General features: G+C 38.3%; 3 protein-coding genes across 8 annotated transcripts; 2 read left to right on the top strand and 1 right to left on the bottom strand.

Moving 5' to 3' along the window:
- Positions 1 to 1,271: 1,271 nt before the first annotated feature.
- Positions 1,272 to 6,931, bottom strand: cbll1 (Cbl proto-oncogene-like 1, E3 ubiquitin protein ligase). Of its 6 annotated transcripts, XM_066668224.1 has the most exons (9): positions 6,564 to 6,639; positions 5,449 to 5,549; positions 5,274 to 5,336; positions 5,138 to 5,165; positions 4,947 to 5,036; positions 4,697 to 4,803; positions 4,511 to 4,594; positions 2,899 to 2,972; positions 1,272 to 2,538 (listed from the first exon to the last, which is right to left on the bottom strand). In XM_066668224.1, the coding sequence occupies exons 5-9, from the start codon at positions 5,026 to 5,028 to the stop codon at positions 1,521 to 1,523; spliced, it is 1,365 nt and encodes a 454-aa protein (XP_066524321.1). In that variant the 5' UTR covers positions 5,029 to 5,036; positions 5,138 to 5,165; positions 5,274 to 5,336; positions 5,449 to 5,549; positions 6,564 to 6,639; the 3' UTR covers positions 1,272 to 1,520. The 6 variants fall into 6 exon arrangements, with proteins under 6 accessions (XP_066524321.1, XP_066524319.1, XP_066524316.1 ...); XM_066668222.1 differs by lacking the exons at positions 5,138 to 5,165; positions 6,564 to 6,639 and adding an exon at positions 6,913 to 6,931 and having other exon boundaries at positions 1,273 to 2,538; XM_066668219.1 differs by lacking the exon at positions 5,138 to 5,165 and having other exon boundaries at positions 1,273 to 2,538; positions 6,619 to 6,807.
- A 219-nt stretch (positions 6,932 to 7,150) lies between these two features.
- Positions 7,151 to 10,551, top strand: cdpf1 (cysteine rich DPF motif domain containing 1). Its single transcript, XM_066668226.1, has 3 exons — positions 7,151 to 7,281; positions 9,604 to 9,715; positions 10,415 to 10,551. Exons 1-3 carry the CDS (start codon positions 7,172 to 7,174, stop codon positions 10,532 to 10,534), a joined length of 342 nt encoding a protein of 113 aa, XP_066524323.1. The 5' UTR covers positions 7,151 to 7,171; the 3' UTR covers positions 10,535 to 10,551.
- Positions 10,552 to 10,683: 132 nt separating this feature from the next.
- cdkn1ba (cyclin dependent kinase inhibitor 1Ba) lies at positions 10,684 to 17,251 on the top strand. The gene is made up of 4 exons (XM_066668225.1): positions 10,684 to 10,792; positions 12,967 to 13,602; positions 14,737 to 14,911; positions 15,664 to 17,251. The coding sequence occupies exons 2-3, from the start codon at positions 12,972 to 12,974 to the stop codon at positions 14,889 to 14,891; spliced, it is 786 nt and encodes a 261-aa protein (XP_066524322.1). The 5' UTR covers positions 10,684 to 10,792; positions 12,967 to 12,971; the 3' UTR covers positions 14,892 to 14,911; positions 15,664 to 17,251.
- Positions 17,252 to 17,621: the final 370 nt, after the last annotated feature.

The following is a 17,621-nucleotide window of genomic DNA, read 5'->3' as shown; positions in this document are numbered from 1 at the left end:
AGGAAGTTACCATGTACCTGTTTTATGCTGTAGAAGCAAAATCTATGCATGCACTTTTTTGTTTTTTACAAAAAAAAAAAAAAAAAAAAAAAAAAAAAAAAAACCCTCTTAGGAGGGTCGGCTCAATTTTACCATGTTTTGCTTGCTATATTTCTTTCAGTGTATATACATATATTTATCACATATTACTCAAAATATTTTATAATAAAATATTAATAACTATCATCATCTGTCATTACTTGAAGTGTGACCTGTTTTATACTGCTTTCTTATTTGTCCTTTATGCTGATGCAAAGCCAGAGGCATTTATAAGGACATTATATTTGCAACATTCTATGCAAAATATTTGTATACATGCCGTGTTTCTTCTGGAAATATGGGTATTAAACCCTCTGCATTTAAACCACCCATAGCAGTGCTCACATACACATACAAACTAGCGAACAAGGAGCAGTGAATATGAACAACCACTTGAAGTGGGTGGATGTCATACCAGCACCCAGGGAGTATAAGGGGGTAAACTACCTTAGTCAATGACAACACTGCCATTAATGCTGAGTGAGAAGCCTCATTATTCCGTCAGTTCCCTTTGACTCCTTTAATTCTGGCAGGTCCAAACGATCAAACCAGGGACTGTGGCTCCAGGTTGCTTTTTTAACATTTAGGTCATGGCTGCTTATAATGGAATTTGCCCTACTTTGCTGCAATAACATTAGTGAAATATTTCTGTTGACGGCACATAGCCACATTAAAAATTTGTAAAGTCAAGTACATATTGCATGTTTAACTCTGGCTCACAAACTACTCCAAATCATCTCAAAGGCAATAAATACTGCTGTCAATTCAGACAACACTTCTACAGTTTCACAGCCCAACTTCAAGCTTACCTATAGCACTGAGCATGGGAACTCAAAACCTAGCCTTAGCTAGTGATCAGTCTATCGATAGGGATTATTTGATGTTTCCTAAGGAGATTATACAAGCTGTGTTCACCTATGTGCATCAAGTAACTGAATTCAGTCATTATAAGGTGTCTACAAATCTTGTGGATCAAATTAGGTGCAAGGTTTATCACAGGATCTAATCACTTGTCACAATAAATTCAACAACCTGTCTTATCTGTTTGCGTGCTTACAAGACACATGACAAGGATACATTAACTTGACACTTGTCTGAACTTAGGCGTTACGAGAGTTTGGAATAAATAAAGAAATAAAAAAGGAGTGACGAAATAAAGATAAACCAGTAATTACAAAATAAATAAAGACATTACATATCATTCATTTAATTCTATTGTACATTCATACAACAAGACATTTGACAAAATTTTAAAATATTGCCAAATCCAACTTTTTTAAATCCAAAATAATGGCCTTAATGAAAAGGTATATACTAGCATCTTACAGTAATTCCGAAACTTCTTATCAGCAGTGCCAAGCTTTGCTGAACTTTAACTATACAACAGCCATACAAAACCCTACAACACTCAAGTACAAAATCAATAGAAAGAGTTCTTTTTTCTATTGGTAATATGGTCTGTAACGGCCCTGATCAGGATGATGAGGCCCAGGCATCTGTCCCTGTGGAGGAGGCCCTTGCATTCTGGGGGGAGGGGGTCCTCTGGGGGCTGGCCACATACCTGGACTAAGCCCACCTGGCTGGTTAAAGGGTGGGCTCAGAGTGCCCTTGTCCTCTGAGAACTGGGGGTTGTAATGGTGAGGTGGTGGAGCGTTTACTGGTGGTCCACCATGTTGAGGAGGAGGTCCAGGAGGATGATTCATGTATGGTGGTAGCTGCCCCATTAGATGTCCAGGAGGAGGAGTGATGGGAGGTGGAACAGAGGACAGAGGTGGAGGCGGGGCTTGGTTGAAGACCATGTGGGTGCTGGAGCCCTGTGCTGGGTGCTGCATTGGATGACTGATGGGCGGTGGAGGCCCATAGCGCTGTTGTGGTGGTGCCATCATGTGGTGGGGGTGGGAGACTACAGGCTGCCCTGGGTAATCTCCAGGGAGATGATGAGGGGGTGGAGCATTGGCAGGTTGTGGGAGCTGATCACGAGGGGAAAGGCTTGTTGAATCATCCTGAATGGGCACAGTGATCAGGTTGCTGTGCTTCCTCGTGGTCACTGTAGCAATGCGGAAGGTTTCTGGAGCAAGAGATCGAGGTGGTCCCATGTCGCCTGAAGATGGGCCTTGTGAGGCCCTAAGGTCATCATGGGATACAGGAGAGGGCTGACCATAAGTATCATGACCTGCATGTGGCAGAGGAGGAGGGATGAGCACATGGGGCTTAGGCAAGTGAGGAGGGGGCACTCGGAATCGGTCTGACACCTCTGATGAGGAGGAAAGGTGGAGAGGGTCGACACGTCCTGAAGAACTTTTGCCCACCCTCATGTGGCGGTGGTTTACGTGAGCTTGCAAGTCTCTCTGGGAGAGGTAGGTGCGCTTGCATCCCTGAACGATGCTGCACATGAAGAGAGAACCACGCTGACACTGCTCAATCCGTTGGACTGGGTCTGTGCAATTGTACAACGTCAAACTAATAGAACAAGAAGCATGCAGAGAGAAGAAACAAATATTATTATCATCCAATTCGATTACATATCAGCAGTCAGGCAAATTTTATATCCTATGATTACAAACTAGAGGACTGGTACTTGAGTACTTATCCATATTAAGCCACAATATCTATGAATTAAAAGCATGAGTTCAGCTTTCATTTTATTATGAAATGACAGAGGAAATATACAGACAAAACAGTTTAGAAAAACGCTGGTTTTAGTTTAGCAGAATGGCTTTATTTTGCTATGGAATTAACTCAAATTAGCCACTGGGCCCAGAAACAATTACATAAATTTAAACTGTTCCAAATTTAAATAAATTTAAACTGTCAGCTTACCCGGGACACATTTTATCACCTTTCCTTTCATGAAGCAATGAGCAATCATAACAGAAAACATGCTTACAAGGTATCTGTGGAGAATAAATATATATCAATATATCTGCAGGGCAACTGTAACATACTGATCACTTTAACACTTTGATAAACCGAGATACAGGGGTTGGACAATGAAACTGAAACACCTGGTTTTAGACCACAATAATTTATTAGTATAGTGTAGGGTCTCCTTTTGCGGCCAATACAGCGTCAATTCATCTTGGGAATGACATATACAAGTCCTGCACAGTGGTCAAAGGGATTTTAAGCCATTCTTCTTGCAGGATAGTGGCCAGGTCTCTACGTGATGCTGGTGGAGGAGAACGTTTCCTGACTCGCTCCTCCAAAACACCCCAAAGTGGCTCAATAACATTTAGATCTGGTGACTGTGCAGGCCACGGGAGATGTTCAACTTCACTTTCATGTTCATCACACCAATCTTTCACCAGTCTTACTGTGTGTATTGGTGCATTGTCGTCCTGATACACGGCACCGCCTTCAGGATGCAATGTTTGAACCATTGGATGCACATGGTCCTTGAGAATGATTCGGTAGTCCTTGGCAGTGACGCGCCCATCTAGCACAAGTATTGGGCCAAGGGAATGCCATGGGCATGCAACAGTCTGGGTGGTACGCTTCTCTGGGGCTTCTCCACACCGTAGCTCTCCCGGATGTGGGGAAAACAGTAAAGGTGGACTCATCAGAGAACAATACATGTTTCACATTGTCCACAGCCCAAGATTTGCACTCCTTGCACCATTGAAAATGACATTTGGCATTGGCATGAGTGACCAAAGGTGTGGCTATAGCAGCCCGGCCGTGTTTATTGACCCTGTGGAGCTCCCAACGGACAGTTCTGGAGGAAACAGGAGAGTTGAGGTGCACATTTAATTCTGTTGTGATTTGGGCAGCCGTGGTTTTATGTTTTTTGGATACAATCCGGGTTAGCACCCAAACACCCCTTTCAGACAGCTTCCTCTTGCGTCCACAGTTAATCCTGTTGGATGTGTTTCGTCCTTCTTGGTGGTACGCTGACATTGCTGTCTTGGTCACAGATGTGCCAGCAAGACGTGTACCAACCATTTGTCCTCTTTTGAACTCTGGTATGTCACCCATAATGCTGTGTGCATTGCAATATTTTGAGCAAAACTGTGCTCTTACCCTCTGCTAATTAAACCTTCACACTCTGCTCTTACTGGTGCAATGTGCAATTAATGAAGATTGGCCACCAGGCTGCTCCAATTTAGCCATGAAACCTCCACACTAAATTGACAGGTGTTTCAGTTTCATTGTCTAACCCCTGTGTGTGTGTGGTTATATATATATATATATATATATATATATATATATATATATATATATATATATATATATATATATATATATATACACACATATATATATATATATATATATATATATATATATATATATATATATATATATATATATATATATATATACACACATATATACACATATATATATATACATATATACACACACACACACACATATATATATATATATATTATTCATTTTTTAAAATTACATCCAGATATGCACAGCTTACCATGCGACCATATGTCTTAATGGGCAGACCACACTTGTCACAGAAATGCACGGGAGTCTCATCTTTCTCACCAATCAGATTGAGCTAAAAATAGAGAGAAGAAAGAGCATGTGGTTTTTATGTTATGTTTTAAGCTATCATTTAGAGGGACTGAAATACTGAAAGAGGTAGAGATGGGTCTACAACCTTATAATCCCAGTAGAACTGCTGAGGAAATCGCCGCTGGCTACCAAATGCATCTCCTGCCTTTGCTCCACATTCAAATCTCTCTTCTTGTTTATAGGCAAAGCTCTCTAATAACAAATACATCACATGCTTACTAATCTTGACATTTTTCACATGGATTATTTAGATTGAGGGAAAAGAACAGATATGTGTTTCCATCTATTTTACTTGAATGTTTTCAGTTATAGACTTAGGAGAAGACTGGGCTTACTTCTAGCCTGTTTGGGAAGAAGCTTAATGGGAATCCTCCTGCTGACAACTGGACCTCCTAATGCCCCCTCTGTTCCCTGCATGTTGCTATCTGCATGAAAACAGCAACATATTTATGTTGTTGATAACTTTAAAAACAAATCCAAATACATGAAATGGAATTAAAACGGGACATATTATGAAAATAATTACATTTTCAATGTATTGGCATCTGAAACTCCTACCAACACACAAACTGTGAAATTAGACAACCCAGACAGTTTCTGTGGGCTGCTAAGTTAGAAAACATGGGATAAAATGAGTCATTTGTATTTATGCTGCTCCTTACGTGAAGTGCTAACACTTTAGGATTGTTCCAACTTCTCGTCTGAGGCTCTCCAATCACAGCACTCTATGTGAGAATGCAAAAATGAGGGGAAAAGGAGCAAAACATATGAGCATGGAGAAATGTTTACTGATTAAATACAGGCAAAAATGAGAAAAGATAAGAAAAAGAATATTACCAAAAAGCGTTTCTGCTCCACTTTTCTCCGACGTTGCGTGTAAACAGAGGCTCATTCACGTTTAAAGGAACAGGTGCTGAAACTGTTTGTTCTGAACAGTGCTGTTTAGACAGGGAAGAGAATGGTGGTGTTTTGTTTAATCCTTATGGTATTTTAATCAAAGCATGTAACTAGTACTGCATAGGTACTGTCTAGTAATTTACATATGTGTATTTTCACAGAACCTATGAGAATACACAAACTCATAATTACATTGTACAGGACAATTCTACATGGAAATTCTCAACTGAAAGGGAAATGTAATCTAATTATTGAAGATGAGGTTTTAGAGGAAACAAAGTTTTGTCTAAAATCAAACAGGCCTAATAGAAACCTCAACCCTTTTCTCCTGGGATGGCTTCAGACAGTTGAGGATTTTACTGTATTCACCCACAAGTGAGAACAGGGAGTGATGTTATTCTGGACTACAAATGGAATTTCAGCTATTCTGTATTTGTGCAGCACTGCTTAACAGCTGACCTTTTGTCCATGTTCAAACAAACAGAAACATTTAAGTGAAAGTCTAAATGGCCCAAGGTTTGTGGACATATGCTCTTCCAACATGTCTTCTGAGACCAAGAGTTTGACACACCTCCTTTCCTATTTAGTCCACTGGAGACTTTACACTGCCTGTTGTAAGACTACTCCACAGGATTTTGCTGAATTCAGACATTAATGAACTCAAAAGGGTTGTAATGGGAGGCTTATGAAAGGGGGCGTTGTCAAATACATTATAAAATCCCGCCCCATTGCCAGAAGCAGTGCGCCTCGCCCAAACATGTATCGTTCATAACTAGATAAGAATAAACAAACTGTAGCGCTAGTTATATTGGACTGAAGCGCAGTCCATACCCCACTAATAAATACAGCTAGAATATATCCTCTTTTTATAAAGTGCACATTCATAGCCATATAAACACTAAATTATGTTAATTTATTACCATGCTACCGTGGAGGCCACAGCGGATACTAACTTTAAACGAGGAAAGTGCGACGTAACCTACAACAGAGCGGTCTCTCACAAGTAGATGCGAACCTAACTTTTAGACTGAGAACAGCATCACTCACAAACATACCTTAACTGCTTTTTATCAGCCAGTGAAAATGTGTACACTGAGTTTCCCTCCTTACCCATCGTCTCCATGTCCCTGTGTGAACAGAGTGGACGAACTTCTGCGGTACACCTTTCACAATAAAAGTTCTATACTGCTAACGGGCTAAAACTGACTGTCCTTTTTAAACATAGATCCGTTATAATGTAAAGAAAATGGCAACAAAAATATTCAAATAAATAATAGATCTCTGACCATTTTGCGAGTAATTACGTAATTATCGGTGAACCCCCGCGTTATCTTCTTTCTACCCAGTGCTCTTATTGTAGCAGGTGACGGCAACCCTCCTTAACAATGTGTACCATCTACTCACCCTGAGGTCGTGCCTCAAATGGTTCTCCACTCCCTCTGCAGTGCACTAACCACGCACCGAAACAACTGCTTCTACACACAAGTAGTACTTTAAATATCGAGTATAAAATAAAATATGCACATTTATAAGCCATCTGAATCAGTATCAAGCAAACGGCACAACATATAGAAGGCACATTTTCATAAACTATGAAGTACACTACAAAGGGCACGGGTAACCTTTTAAGATACAGCCAAACGTTGCAAGAAGTCAAATCAAAATGGACCCGGGAGATGGATCCGTGAGAGGAGTTTTCATTTGTGAGCTGTGTGAATTATCGTGCTCCTACACGTTTTACGGGCAAAAACCACCAAACACTAGAGCTATTGTGTAAGTGTAAAACGTAAACACACAATCGTTTCGGGTTTGTTCTAGGAATGTTGGCTCTTAATGAACCTCGAAAAAGACATGTCTTACATTTTGAAGTATATAGCTAGCTATCTAATATTCGCTCGTTATATTTTTCTGGTTTTATGTAAATATGTATTAATTAATTTTAGACCTCTTTAAGGTGTTCAACAGTCTGATATATGTAAATAATATCAATTCTGATTGGCTGTATTGTGCGTTTTTTTAAAGTGGAAACGGATGTTCATGACGTCACAATAAGTGTTAATTTAACGTGGGTTGTTTTGCAGATTTGACCATTTAAAAGTAAATAAAAGCAAAGCAAAGAGGGGGGCGTGTCTCTTTTTACGACATGGGCCCTTTACTACTATTACATAGAAATTCTGCTCATTTCAAATTAATGCATAATTCAATCACTGTTAAAGTCATTCAAAACGGTTTGAGAATAGTGATGGGAACTAGATGGTATTCCACAAAGCAGGATTTCAGAGTTAGTTTGGTCAGTTCAGCCCAATATGTGAGTTGTGAAATAGGAACCCCCTTTTAATCTCTCCTTCTGTTGGTAAAGCTTGCGGATCCAGCATTGTGAAAATACCCAGTGGAAGCAAATTTTTTATGCCGCGCATATCCGAAATTAAACCTCGTGGATCAGCCCTCATTTCTCATCATCAGTCTCTGGGATTATTTTCCTTTCCAATGCAATATTTTGTAGATTGTATAAGATGCGAAATATGTGAGAAATGTGACTGTATTTGAGTCCGTCCAAAACATTTGTAGCATTAAAACGCTTTTTGTACTAATATGTGGTTTTCCCTGGGCACAAACCTGTAATGGATACACAAGAAGAATTCCTCAGAATGCCAGGTCTGCCTTTAATAACAAAAATAAAAAGGAAAAAAATGAATGAGGATGAGGGGGTGGTTTCCTACCCTCCTTCAAAACTTACATAGTGCAGTTTCTGCAGTGCAATGGGCTGATAATTACAGGCCTGTCGAGCATCACAATAATTTTAAAGCTGTAATTTTAAGGTAAAAATACGACCTATTCCTTTAAAGTACAGGTAATGATCACTATAACCTCATTGAAAGCTGAATTATCAAACTATATTTCATAAAGGATTTGACATTTAAATTTAAATCAAGCATTTGCATGTCAACATTTTTTTTGTCAGGCCAACTCCTGTTCCTTTAGAGACACTCCGTCTCCGACACTCTACGTCTAAATATATGCTTATAATCAGCATATGCAGACAGTAATAATTTAAGCTCCAGTTGTGTGAAGAATGACATTCATGGCTACTGATTTTATAAATTATATCCATGGGGAATTCTTGAAACTGAGGTACATTGGAGATGGGTACATGCTGTACATGCTGTAAGGATTGTGTTGTGTGTGCCACACTGAAAATGTCTCAAAGCATGGTGCTACATAATGGCACAGTGTGATTGAGTGGCACATGAAACTTGGAACAGGCATGTAATAGTTTTTGCTATGGGTTAGTGACATGTGACAGTAGTGGTATGCCACACGCATGGCCCAGGCTCGTCCGGGCTCACAGATTATGATACAATAATATTGTAATTAGAATAGATAACTCTTGAGATACTCAAGCAGGTTTTTATTTTATTGTGTAAACAGGGAAGAGGATGCACAAAACAAATACGGGCATTTACTTAAAAGGTGTTTCTTTTTACTTCAATATATATATAATTGTCTGCAGTATTTTAAATACAAACTTGAAAGACCAATTTACTGAAAGCATGCCTTTTACAGTTTGTGTACGAATATAAATGTGTGAAACTGATTATTTCCAAGGGAGATGGAAACATATTTTACTAAAAAACATGTTTTCCGCAGCAGAGATACTCAGTACTGCATTAAAATTGTCAATTAATTCATTTTTCTTCTCTCTTAAAACCTTAGCTAGATGCTATTAAGTCATTTTAAAAAACAGTGCTTTTAGATGTACCTTCGTTTAAGTTTATATTACACCACTAAATTAAACTTATGTATATAAACACTTTAAGGCAGATAGTTTCCTAAGAGTCCTTGCTTGCCCCTTCATGAGCATTTAGAATGAATTGCTTAACTCTTAGTAAATATATGCACATGCATTGATATTTTTGTTTTTGCAGGGGCAACCTTTAATATAAACATTCACTTCTCTTATGGTTGGGTCCCAGGGGTGACTGGTCTGGTATTATTGTTTAGTACATAGAAACCTGCTTGTTAAACGTCACTTCTGATTACCCGTCTCCCTTGCTAACATATGTGCAAACATCTTGTTTGTGTTCTGCCCCTCAGGCTTCTGGAGGAATGCTATGGCATGCGCGATCCCTTCAGTCCAGAGAAAGAGAAATTCCTTGTGTTGGGGTCAAAGTGTTGTCTGTGTAACAAGACTGTATGTGTAGGCACGGTATGCACTAATCTCTCTCACTGAAATGGTTATCATACTTCAGTACATTATCAGGTTAAAAAAAAAAGTTCACTTTTGTTCATCAAGATTCAACCTATGTAAAACTCCACACAATGGTCTAAATGTGGTTTTAATATGCAGTTGATTACCTTAATTGTAAATTAATTTAATTTTTAATTGCAAAAAATGTGTGTCCCTTTCTTTAATAGGGAAAAAAAAACCCAACATTTTTTTAGTTAGTTAAGGGTATAGGCCAGTGGTTCCACAAGTGGGGGTGCACTCTTTCTTTGGGAGGCATGGAACTATTACAAAGGGGTATGCCATTTGTAATTCTACTTTAAAGGTGGTTTTGTCACATTATTTTGATTTGTTCAATAAAATATAGCTGTTTTGTGCAAATGACTGTGTTCAAAATAAATTCCAATGGAGGGTGGAAGCAAAAGACGTGTACGTGTCTGTCAGAGTGGGGGGCTATAAAATCATTCTTATTCTTACAAAAGGGGGACAATGCAGGGTAAGTTATTATACAGTTATATTCCCTAACTTAACAGTAGACATAACCTCGAGGCTACCATTTACCTTTTACAACCTACATCCAACAATAGTTTAATCTATCACAGACTTTCTTTTTTGCATTTTTGTCAGTAACTTTTGACTGCTAGTTCTTTGAACATATTACCTCTGTGTTTTTAAATCCAGGATTGCAGCCTGTTCTACACCAAGCGCTTCTGCTTGCCATGTGTGAAAGAGCATCTTGATCAGTTTCCAGAGCAGATTCAAACAGAGCTGGCCAAGAAGAAACCTGCTCAGAAGACTTGACATCTATCAGATATGATGTCCATCTCATTCGGGGATTGATTGATGCTTCTGACTTTACTGTGCTTTTTAGCTGCGGTCTCAAGAAGATAAGTAACAGGAGATCATGATCCAAATTTGCGTGGCAGACGCTCTCCGGAAGCTAAACATCAGTGGACAGAGAGCCAAACTTGCATGAGAATGTGTTTATGGTGGCTCAGTGGATTTGAATATCATGGCTGCTATATCATGGTTGTTCTAAAGAAGAAACCCATTGAGAAGGTATGTAAATTACTTGGTTTGACCATGAATCATGTGTTAAAAATTAGCTCAGCTCTTGATTGACCCACAATATTCTCCTGCAGTTTAAATCTTTCACGTAAAATGTATCAATGACACATTGTGATGCTAAAAGATGTTTGAAGCACTAAAATTCAAAACCATATTCATTCATTCTGAAATTGTTATTTATTTTTGTGTTTTAACCAGAACAGCTTTTTTAATGAGGCACGGAACAGAACCCCCAGGGCCCTGTTTTCCAAAAGCTTTGTAAAATAAAAATTATATATATAAAAAAAATGCATAAAGTGATGATCGCTTTGTTATTTAATGACAATTTTAAAATATCGACAATTTGAAGAAAACCATCCCAAATATTTTGGACATAGAACCACACAATCATTGACAACCATTGTTAGAGGAAGAATTTAAATAAAAACATGTTTTTTTATTCAATTTTATAGCAATATTTATAATAACATGGAAACATGGAAATAGCTTTAAAAACAGATGATGCATAATCTGTTTCATCCACTAGATGGCAGTAAAATCATTTGAGTTGAATCTTGTTAGCCCATGTTTTCCATGGGCAGGGTCATAAATTATCCCACTTTACAGAAGCTGAAATAAAATGTGGCCATACAATTGAACCTTTTTGATGAAAAGGTAACCACATATTTGCCAGTCCTACTTTTGTTTGTGCTCTGATATGTGACAAAAATAAAATTAACCATCAAAATTCATGAGTTGATACCCACTAGCACTGTTTTATTAACAAACTGATGGGTTTTTATGTGAATCAATAATTTTTCACTTGTGTCTGTATTATTATAGCTTATTTTTTTATTTATAAACGGTATGCATTGCAAGATTAAATGATAAGTCATTGAACATTGAATTATCCTGGAGATAATACATAAATAATTCAACACATTCCATTCTCAAAAATGGAACCAACAAGACTTAGAACAGTAAAGGAGTAAAAGATGAGCTCATATCATAAGATTCTTCAACATTTGTGACCTTCTGAAATGCATGCAGGGAGATCTGAACTACTAACTGATAGTGGCAAAGTCTGCCAAAGATAAGGCTTTTGCCAACTGTGACCTCAGTCCTGGCAAACAAAAGACAGCTAGTTTATTCATAGTTTTCACAACAGAACCCAGCAGAGAATGTGATTAAACAACACCTGACTAAACTATGATCAATTGTGAGCATTTCATGCAGTTAGATTATACCTTGTATGGCCACTTTCAAACCTATATACATTAGCATGTGACTTTTATTATTTTATCATTCATGTTTTTTTGTCATTATGTTGCTCATACCTCTCACGTCAGAGATTCAGTATATTATTTGAACACAGGAACAGCTTAGAGATACTGGGTGTAAAAAATAGCTCAAGTGCAGTTCTGGAATTATAGTACTATAGACTTTTATTTAAATATTTTTCAGACACTTCAACATTCAAATAATTTTGGTAGCTCCTTTATTTCATTGTTAAAGTTTACGCCTTTTTGAGGTAACGACGCATGAGTGTGGATGAAAACCCTGTATCTGAGGCTGTGTGGTGCACTTTGTAGGGTGCGTGGTACCATTTGAGACGCACCGCTTGTTCCCTTTAAGAAAGGGGGCGTTACCCGCGTTGCTGCACCAATGAAAGTGTCGTGTTTAAATAGCAGTCTCTGTCGGACGCTCTTCTTTCTCCACTTTGCGATCGCCATATTGGGTACTCGGAGTGACTTAGTTTTTTTCTCTTTCGGAATTACTACAACAGCGGAGTCAAGGGCTAGTGTTTAATCCAGTGCTGCACGATATTTATTTACGGTGCATCTGCGATTCTAGACACAGTGTCTGTTCTTTCATTTTCCATTTGAGTATTTTTTTTTTTACTTTACTCTCTATTTTTTTAAATGCGTGTTTTGTTGGCATGCTTGTGTTTTCCGTTTCGGTCTACTTTGACGGGAGCAACGTCGCTGAGATTAACGACGCTGTTACTTGTTTGTAGTCGTCGTCGACGGCGGCGCTTGCCTCCATAGTAACGAGCTTCGCCGATTTTCTTCTGCTTCTTGTTGTTGTTTTATTGCCTTAATATTTTAGGGATACTGGACTGATTTTTTTTTTTTTTTTTATCGGTTTGTGCTTCAGGATCTATATTTTTTCGTATTTTGATGTAGTAAAGATGTCCGATGTGCGACTGTCTAACGGAAGCCCCCCTCTAGAGAGGGTGGATGCGAGGCCGGCGGACCACGCGAGGCCGCCCGTGTGCAGGGTCCTGTTTGGAAGCAGCGGAGGCGGGGACGCGTCGGAGAGCACCGAGAGGCTGCGGGAGATGGAGCGCGCTTCCTGCGACAAGTGGAACTTCGACTTCGCGTCGGACCAGGCGCTGCCACCCGGTCAGTTCGAGTGGGAGGCGGTGGACAGTAGGAGCGTCCCGGAATTTTATAGCAGGCCACTGCGGGGAGCTCCGCCCGAGAGATCCGCTGAACGAGCTCCAACCCCTTCGGGAAGGAACCGCAGTCCCAATCCGATTCCGGAGAACCGTTCCACGGGAGGTGAGCCCCCGTCGGATGCGCTGGACGTGGCGGTGGACGGTCGGAGCAGCTCGGACTTTAACGGCAGGCCGCTGCGAGTATCGTCACCCGACAGTGTCGCTGAACGAGCTCCGTCCCCAGCACGGGGGAGCCTCAGTCCGAGCACGCGCCCAGAGAACCGAGCACTGGGAGAAGGAAAAGACGGAGAACGACTGGAGAATGGGACCGCTAGCCCCGGGGACAGAAAAAAGAGGAAAAGTCCTGCCACCGAGCAGCAGGGTAACTTTAACATTTATTTACGTTATAGTTAAAACTCCCATGGAACGGGGATGTGGAGAACGTTTGTAGCCGACTCTGCTGCACTGTAGTGGGCTTAACTTAAAACTTCAGCATTCTGGGCTTCGTTTTAAAACGCAAAGATAAAAGGGGGAAAATAAACCTCATACGTGGAAATGCACGTTTACGTTAACTCAACCATCAGTGATTTAAAAACAGTACATATGGCGAGGAAATGCAGCAAAATGAAAGTTACCATATTACAGTAAAACAGCTGGCAAATACAGGCATTAATGTGGACGAAGAACAAGAAAGGCTTTCCCAACGCTTCACTATAACAAGCCCAGCGAACGGGGTGTGTCGGATTTTATAACCGGCTCCACGGCACCGTGGTGGGCAAAACTCGACTAAAGCATCAGGGGTGTACACTGGGTTGGGGGGGTGGGTTGGGGGTGTTGTAGCAGGCAAAGTTATGAGGCTACATCGCCCTGCATGTCACCTAAAACTAGATAAATATAACATAAAATAGACCGCTAACCTACTCCAAACAACGTGACGTTATATCATGAAAAAATGTACTTGAAACGTTCAATATTGTGTTGAAGAACTACATGTCACGTCATACTAATATCTCATTTTATATATATAAATATAATATGAAGACAAGGAAGGACTTGCTAACTTAAGACATAGGCCAACATACAGAAAAGTGCTTAAAATTATTCCAAGTCAGGTTAGCATGCCTTTTTGCTATTATTGACGAAACTAAAATATGTAAAATTCATTTATTGTCTATTTTGTTTTAACTCTCTGAACTTTCCCATAATTTTTGTATGTGCAAGACTATATCCCCCACCCACATTAATTTATTCCACTGTTCAGCACTGACTGATCTGTAAATGATTTTGATACATGCAACCATTTTGTGTGGTGTTTGTTTCTGTAATTTCTACTGCAAAAGACAAGATTTTGTGTGTGCATTATAGCTGCACATGCTCTCTTCTGTACCCCTTTTGCCATTTACTGAAGTTTTGATAGACTTAAATTATGCCACATGCACAGGACCTTATGTTGTGCTTACCTACACGTACACATCATAAATAAATGCATCTTTTCCCTTTTAAAACATGAAATCAGATGGTGCAAGTCAGAGTAAAAGAGTGAAGAATGAATTGGAGGGAGTGAACACTGGTGTTGAGGAAACGAATAGTGATGTGGAAGAAACAAACCACTTTTCAGACGAGTCTCCTTCAGCAGAGCAGACACCCAGAAAATCACATCCCAACACGTAAATAAGGCCTGAGAAGCAAAGGTGAGTTAATTACTGTTTATTTATAATATGCGTATATTATAACGCATTGAATACTGAGTAATTTAAAGGTGTTAATTGTTCACTCTCAATCTGAGGCATCTGTATTGTACAGTTTATTACTACAATTTCCATGTACTAAGAAAGAAAACCTGCTGACTCAAAATGTGCACATTTTATGCATGATATAGTCCAAATGTAAATTTCTTCATCAAGCTATTAACCATATTTAGGTACAGTTTTAGTGTAGTCAGAAATTTGGGTTACAGAATATTTAGGCATTGTTGCAGTATGAAAACTTCCCATTGAAAGACTACAGCAATAATGAGAAAGTTTGTAACACATTTTCCAACGTGACTTTCACGTTGTAAACAACATGTCTGTGAAGGGAACAACAGCGTAGTAAGACGTCACTGACACCCTGGGTGTGTATATATGTGGAGAGGAGGGAGGGGGGTTTGCAGGATTATACACTCCAGTCTCTCTCTCACATCTGTGTAGTGGCTTTGTCATTTATTAACGTTATCCCAGATAACCTTTGGATATAGATTTTTTTATTTTTTTTATTTACTTTTTGCTGCAAAGTCTTCTGAGCCATATGACACTGTGTAATGTTTAATGCATGATTACAATTCCTATCAGTTTGTGTATGGTAAGTTTTGACACTGAGACAATCGCGTATATGTCTGTGTTGCTGTTTTTGTTTTTCTTTCTTCTTTTAGCTAAATATACATTTGTCCTTGTGTTCTCTGCAGAGATGACGGATGCATCTTTCTCCATCAATACCCTCAAGAGCTTTATGAAGTAAACAGGGACAGCAATGTAAGACAAAGCGCACCGTCTTTCCAAGGATGTGCGAGGCAGTAGAAGCACTGAATTTTTTTTTTTTTTTTTTTATTAAACACTAAAGTTATGGCACTCAAAAGAATACAGTACAGTTGCCTCAAAAGCAGACAATGTAGCAGCGTGCAATTGGTGTTTATTTTCTTTTTATGCTCAGTCTCTACTACCTATGTGTATATATATATTCTCATTTTATATGTAGCAAATTGAAATATTACATTATGATGGATGAAATCATATAAAATAGTGTGAATGACTTGAAGAATTGCTGTGCAGTTTTCAAAAGGATGCAATACACTTTCAACAAAACCTTTTGCTCTTATTTAGGTAACTTCAAATTTAATGTATCCATATTATGAGGGTCAGATCAGTGTTAAATTGATCATGCATTAGTTCTGCACACTAAAGTCATAGGCCTCCAGTGATATCATAAATATTTAGACCTAAAGCTACACAAAAATTGTGTTTTGCTATTAGTAATGCCACAGTAGTATATATTGGTACTCAATATGATGTTGATATTAAAACTCTGCCAAAGTTACAACAGGGATATTTCTCGTTCAAGGGTGTGGTTATATGGTTCTAATAGTGTTTCGCAGTATTATTCTATCCCTGGGTTTTTCCACTATTTGGGTTTTTTTTTTAATTAATATAATTTTTCTTTTTCTTTTTTTTTTTTTTTTACTTTCTGAAAAATATGAATGACAAAATCTACTGACTAAATAATTTAAAATGGAAAACTGAAGTGAACAGTTAAATAACTGGGTGAACAGTTAATTTTTTTTTTCCAATGTATTTCTATTGTAATTCTGTAGCAATGTTTTTAGATATTTTTTAAACACTGGGCCTTTTTTTTTTGTCAACTGCAGTAGTCCGGTCCTGTTCCACCACATCAGGCAGTCATGTTGAACATGTGCCACTATGTCAAAAAAGAAAAAGAAAAAAAAAAACGTGTATAAAACAAAAAGACGTTACACTGCATGTGTGTAAAACTTGTGTACCTGTGTATATTGCTTTGTAAAAACACTGAGGAAATTATACTAACTTATTTATGTTAAGCTTTTTGTTGTGTAAGACTATCCAAAGTGGCTTTTTTTTTTATTTTATTTTTTTTTTTACTTTTTATAAGTTTATCCAGACTTTGAATAGAACTTGTGCAAGGTTGCAAACTGAGCCTTTTTTAAATGTTGATTTTTTTTTTCTATTGCTTGTTTCAAGAGATGATTAAAAAAAAACAAACACTAATTTGTGTCTATCTCAATATACATTATAAAAATGCTGTGCACATTATATTTACATTTTAGTTTTCCATAGGCAATTATCACTTGTCTTCTTCCAAGTTTACAGTGAGAGAAACAGATGTTTACAGAGAAACATCACATCACCAATAAAACATAACCCTTTGTATAAATGTGTGATGTGATATAATGGAATGTATGTTTTGCCTTAATACGTTTACTACATCCAAATACATTTTATATTGTGTGTGTGTGTGTAATATATATATATATATATATAAAACAAACTTTTACTATTCAAATAAATAGAGTTGAAATAAATATTTTACTGTTCAAATAAATAGAGGTGAAAAGAACGAACGATCATATGCCTGTCACAATGTATGTACTAGGGATAAAAGCGATGTGCAAATTAAGACCATTTAAAGTAGTTTAATCCTAAGGATTTCGGTAAAGGTTTTTCAACAGCTTCTCATTCGAAATTTCCGTTCCACCTTAAATGGTGCAGAACTAACATTCTGGCATCCGTGCAGACCAGAAACGGATTCAGGTGGAGACGGCTGAAAGCACTGCGCCATTTAAGGTGGAGCGGGAAATTGAATTAAAAGTAGAAAAAAAAAACAATAAAAAGA

Source organism: Hoplias malabaricus, chromosome 4 (genome assembly GCF_029633855.1).
Source record: "Hoplias malabaricus isolate fHopMal1 chromosome 4, fHopMal1.hap1, whole genome shotgun sequence".
NCBI classification, from domain to species: domain Eukaryota; kingdom Metazoa; phylum Chordata; class Actinopteri; order Characiformes; family Erythrinidae; genus Hoplias; species Hoplias malabaricus.
Note: the sequence above shows the minus strand (reverse complement) of the source record. Positions and strands in the feature narration are given on the sequence as shown.

Bases quoted from the DNA above. Each gene is read 5' to 3' on its own strand.
- cdpf1 (XM_066668226.1), top strand. From the start codon at position 7,172: ATGGACCCGGGAGATGGATCCGTGAGAGGAGTTTTCATTTGTGAGCTG. The intron at 7,282-9,603 runs GTAAGTGTAAAA...TCTGCCCCTCAG, and splicing joins CCAAACACTAGAGCTATTGT to GCTTCTGGAGGAATGCTATG. The intron at 9,716-10,414 runs GTATGCACTAAT...TTTTAAATCCAG, and splicing joins AGACTGTATGTGTAGGCACG to GATTGCAGCCTGTTCTACAC.
- cdkn1ba (XM_066668225.1), top strand. From the start codon at position 12,972: ATGTCCGATGTGCGACTGTCTAACGGAAGCCCCCCTCTAGAGAGGGTG. The intron at 13,603-14,736 runs GTAACTTTAACA...ACATGAAATCAG, and splicing joins TCCTGCCACCGAGCAGCAGG to ATGGTGCAAGTCAGAGTAAA.
- cbll1 (XM_066668222.1), bottom strand. From the start codon at position 5,028: ATGCAGGGAACAGAGGGGGCATTAGGAGGTCCAGTTGTCAGCAGGAGG. The intron at 4,595-4,696 runs GTTGTAGACCCA...CTCTATTTTTAG, and splicing joins AGTTCTACTGGGATTATAAG to CTCAATCTGATTGGTGAGAA. The intron at 2,539-2,898 runs GTAAGCTGACAG...TTGTTCTATTAG, and splicing joins GGTGATAAAATGTGTCCCGG to TTTGACGTTGTACAATTGCA.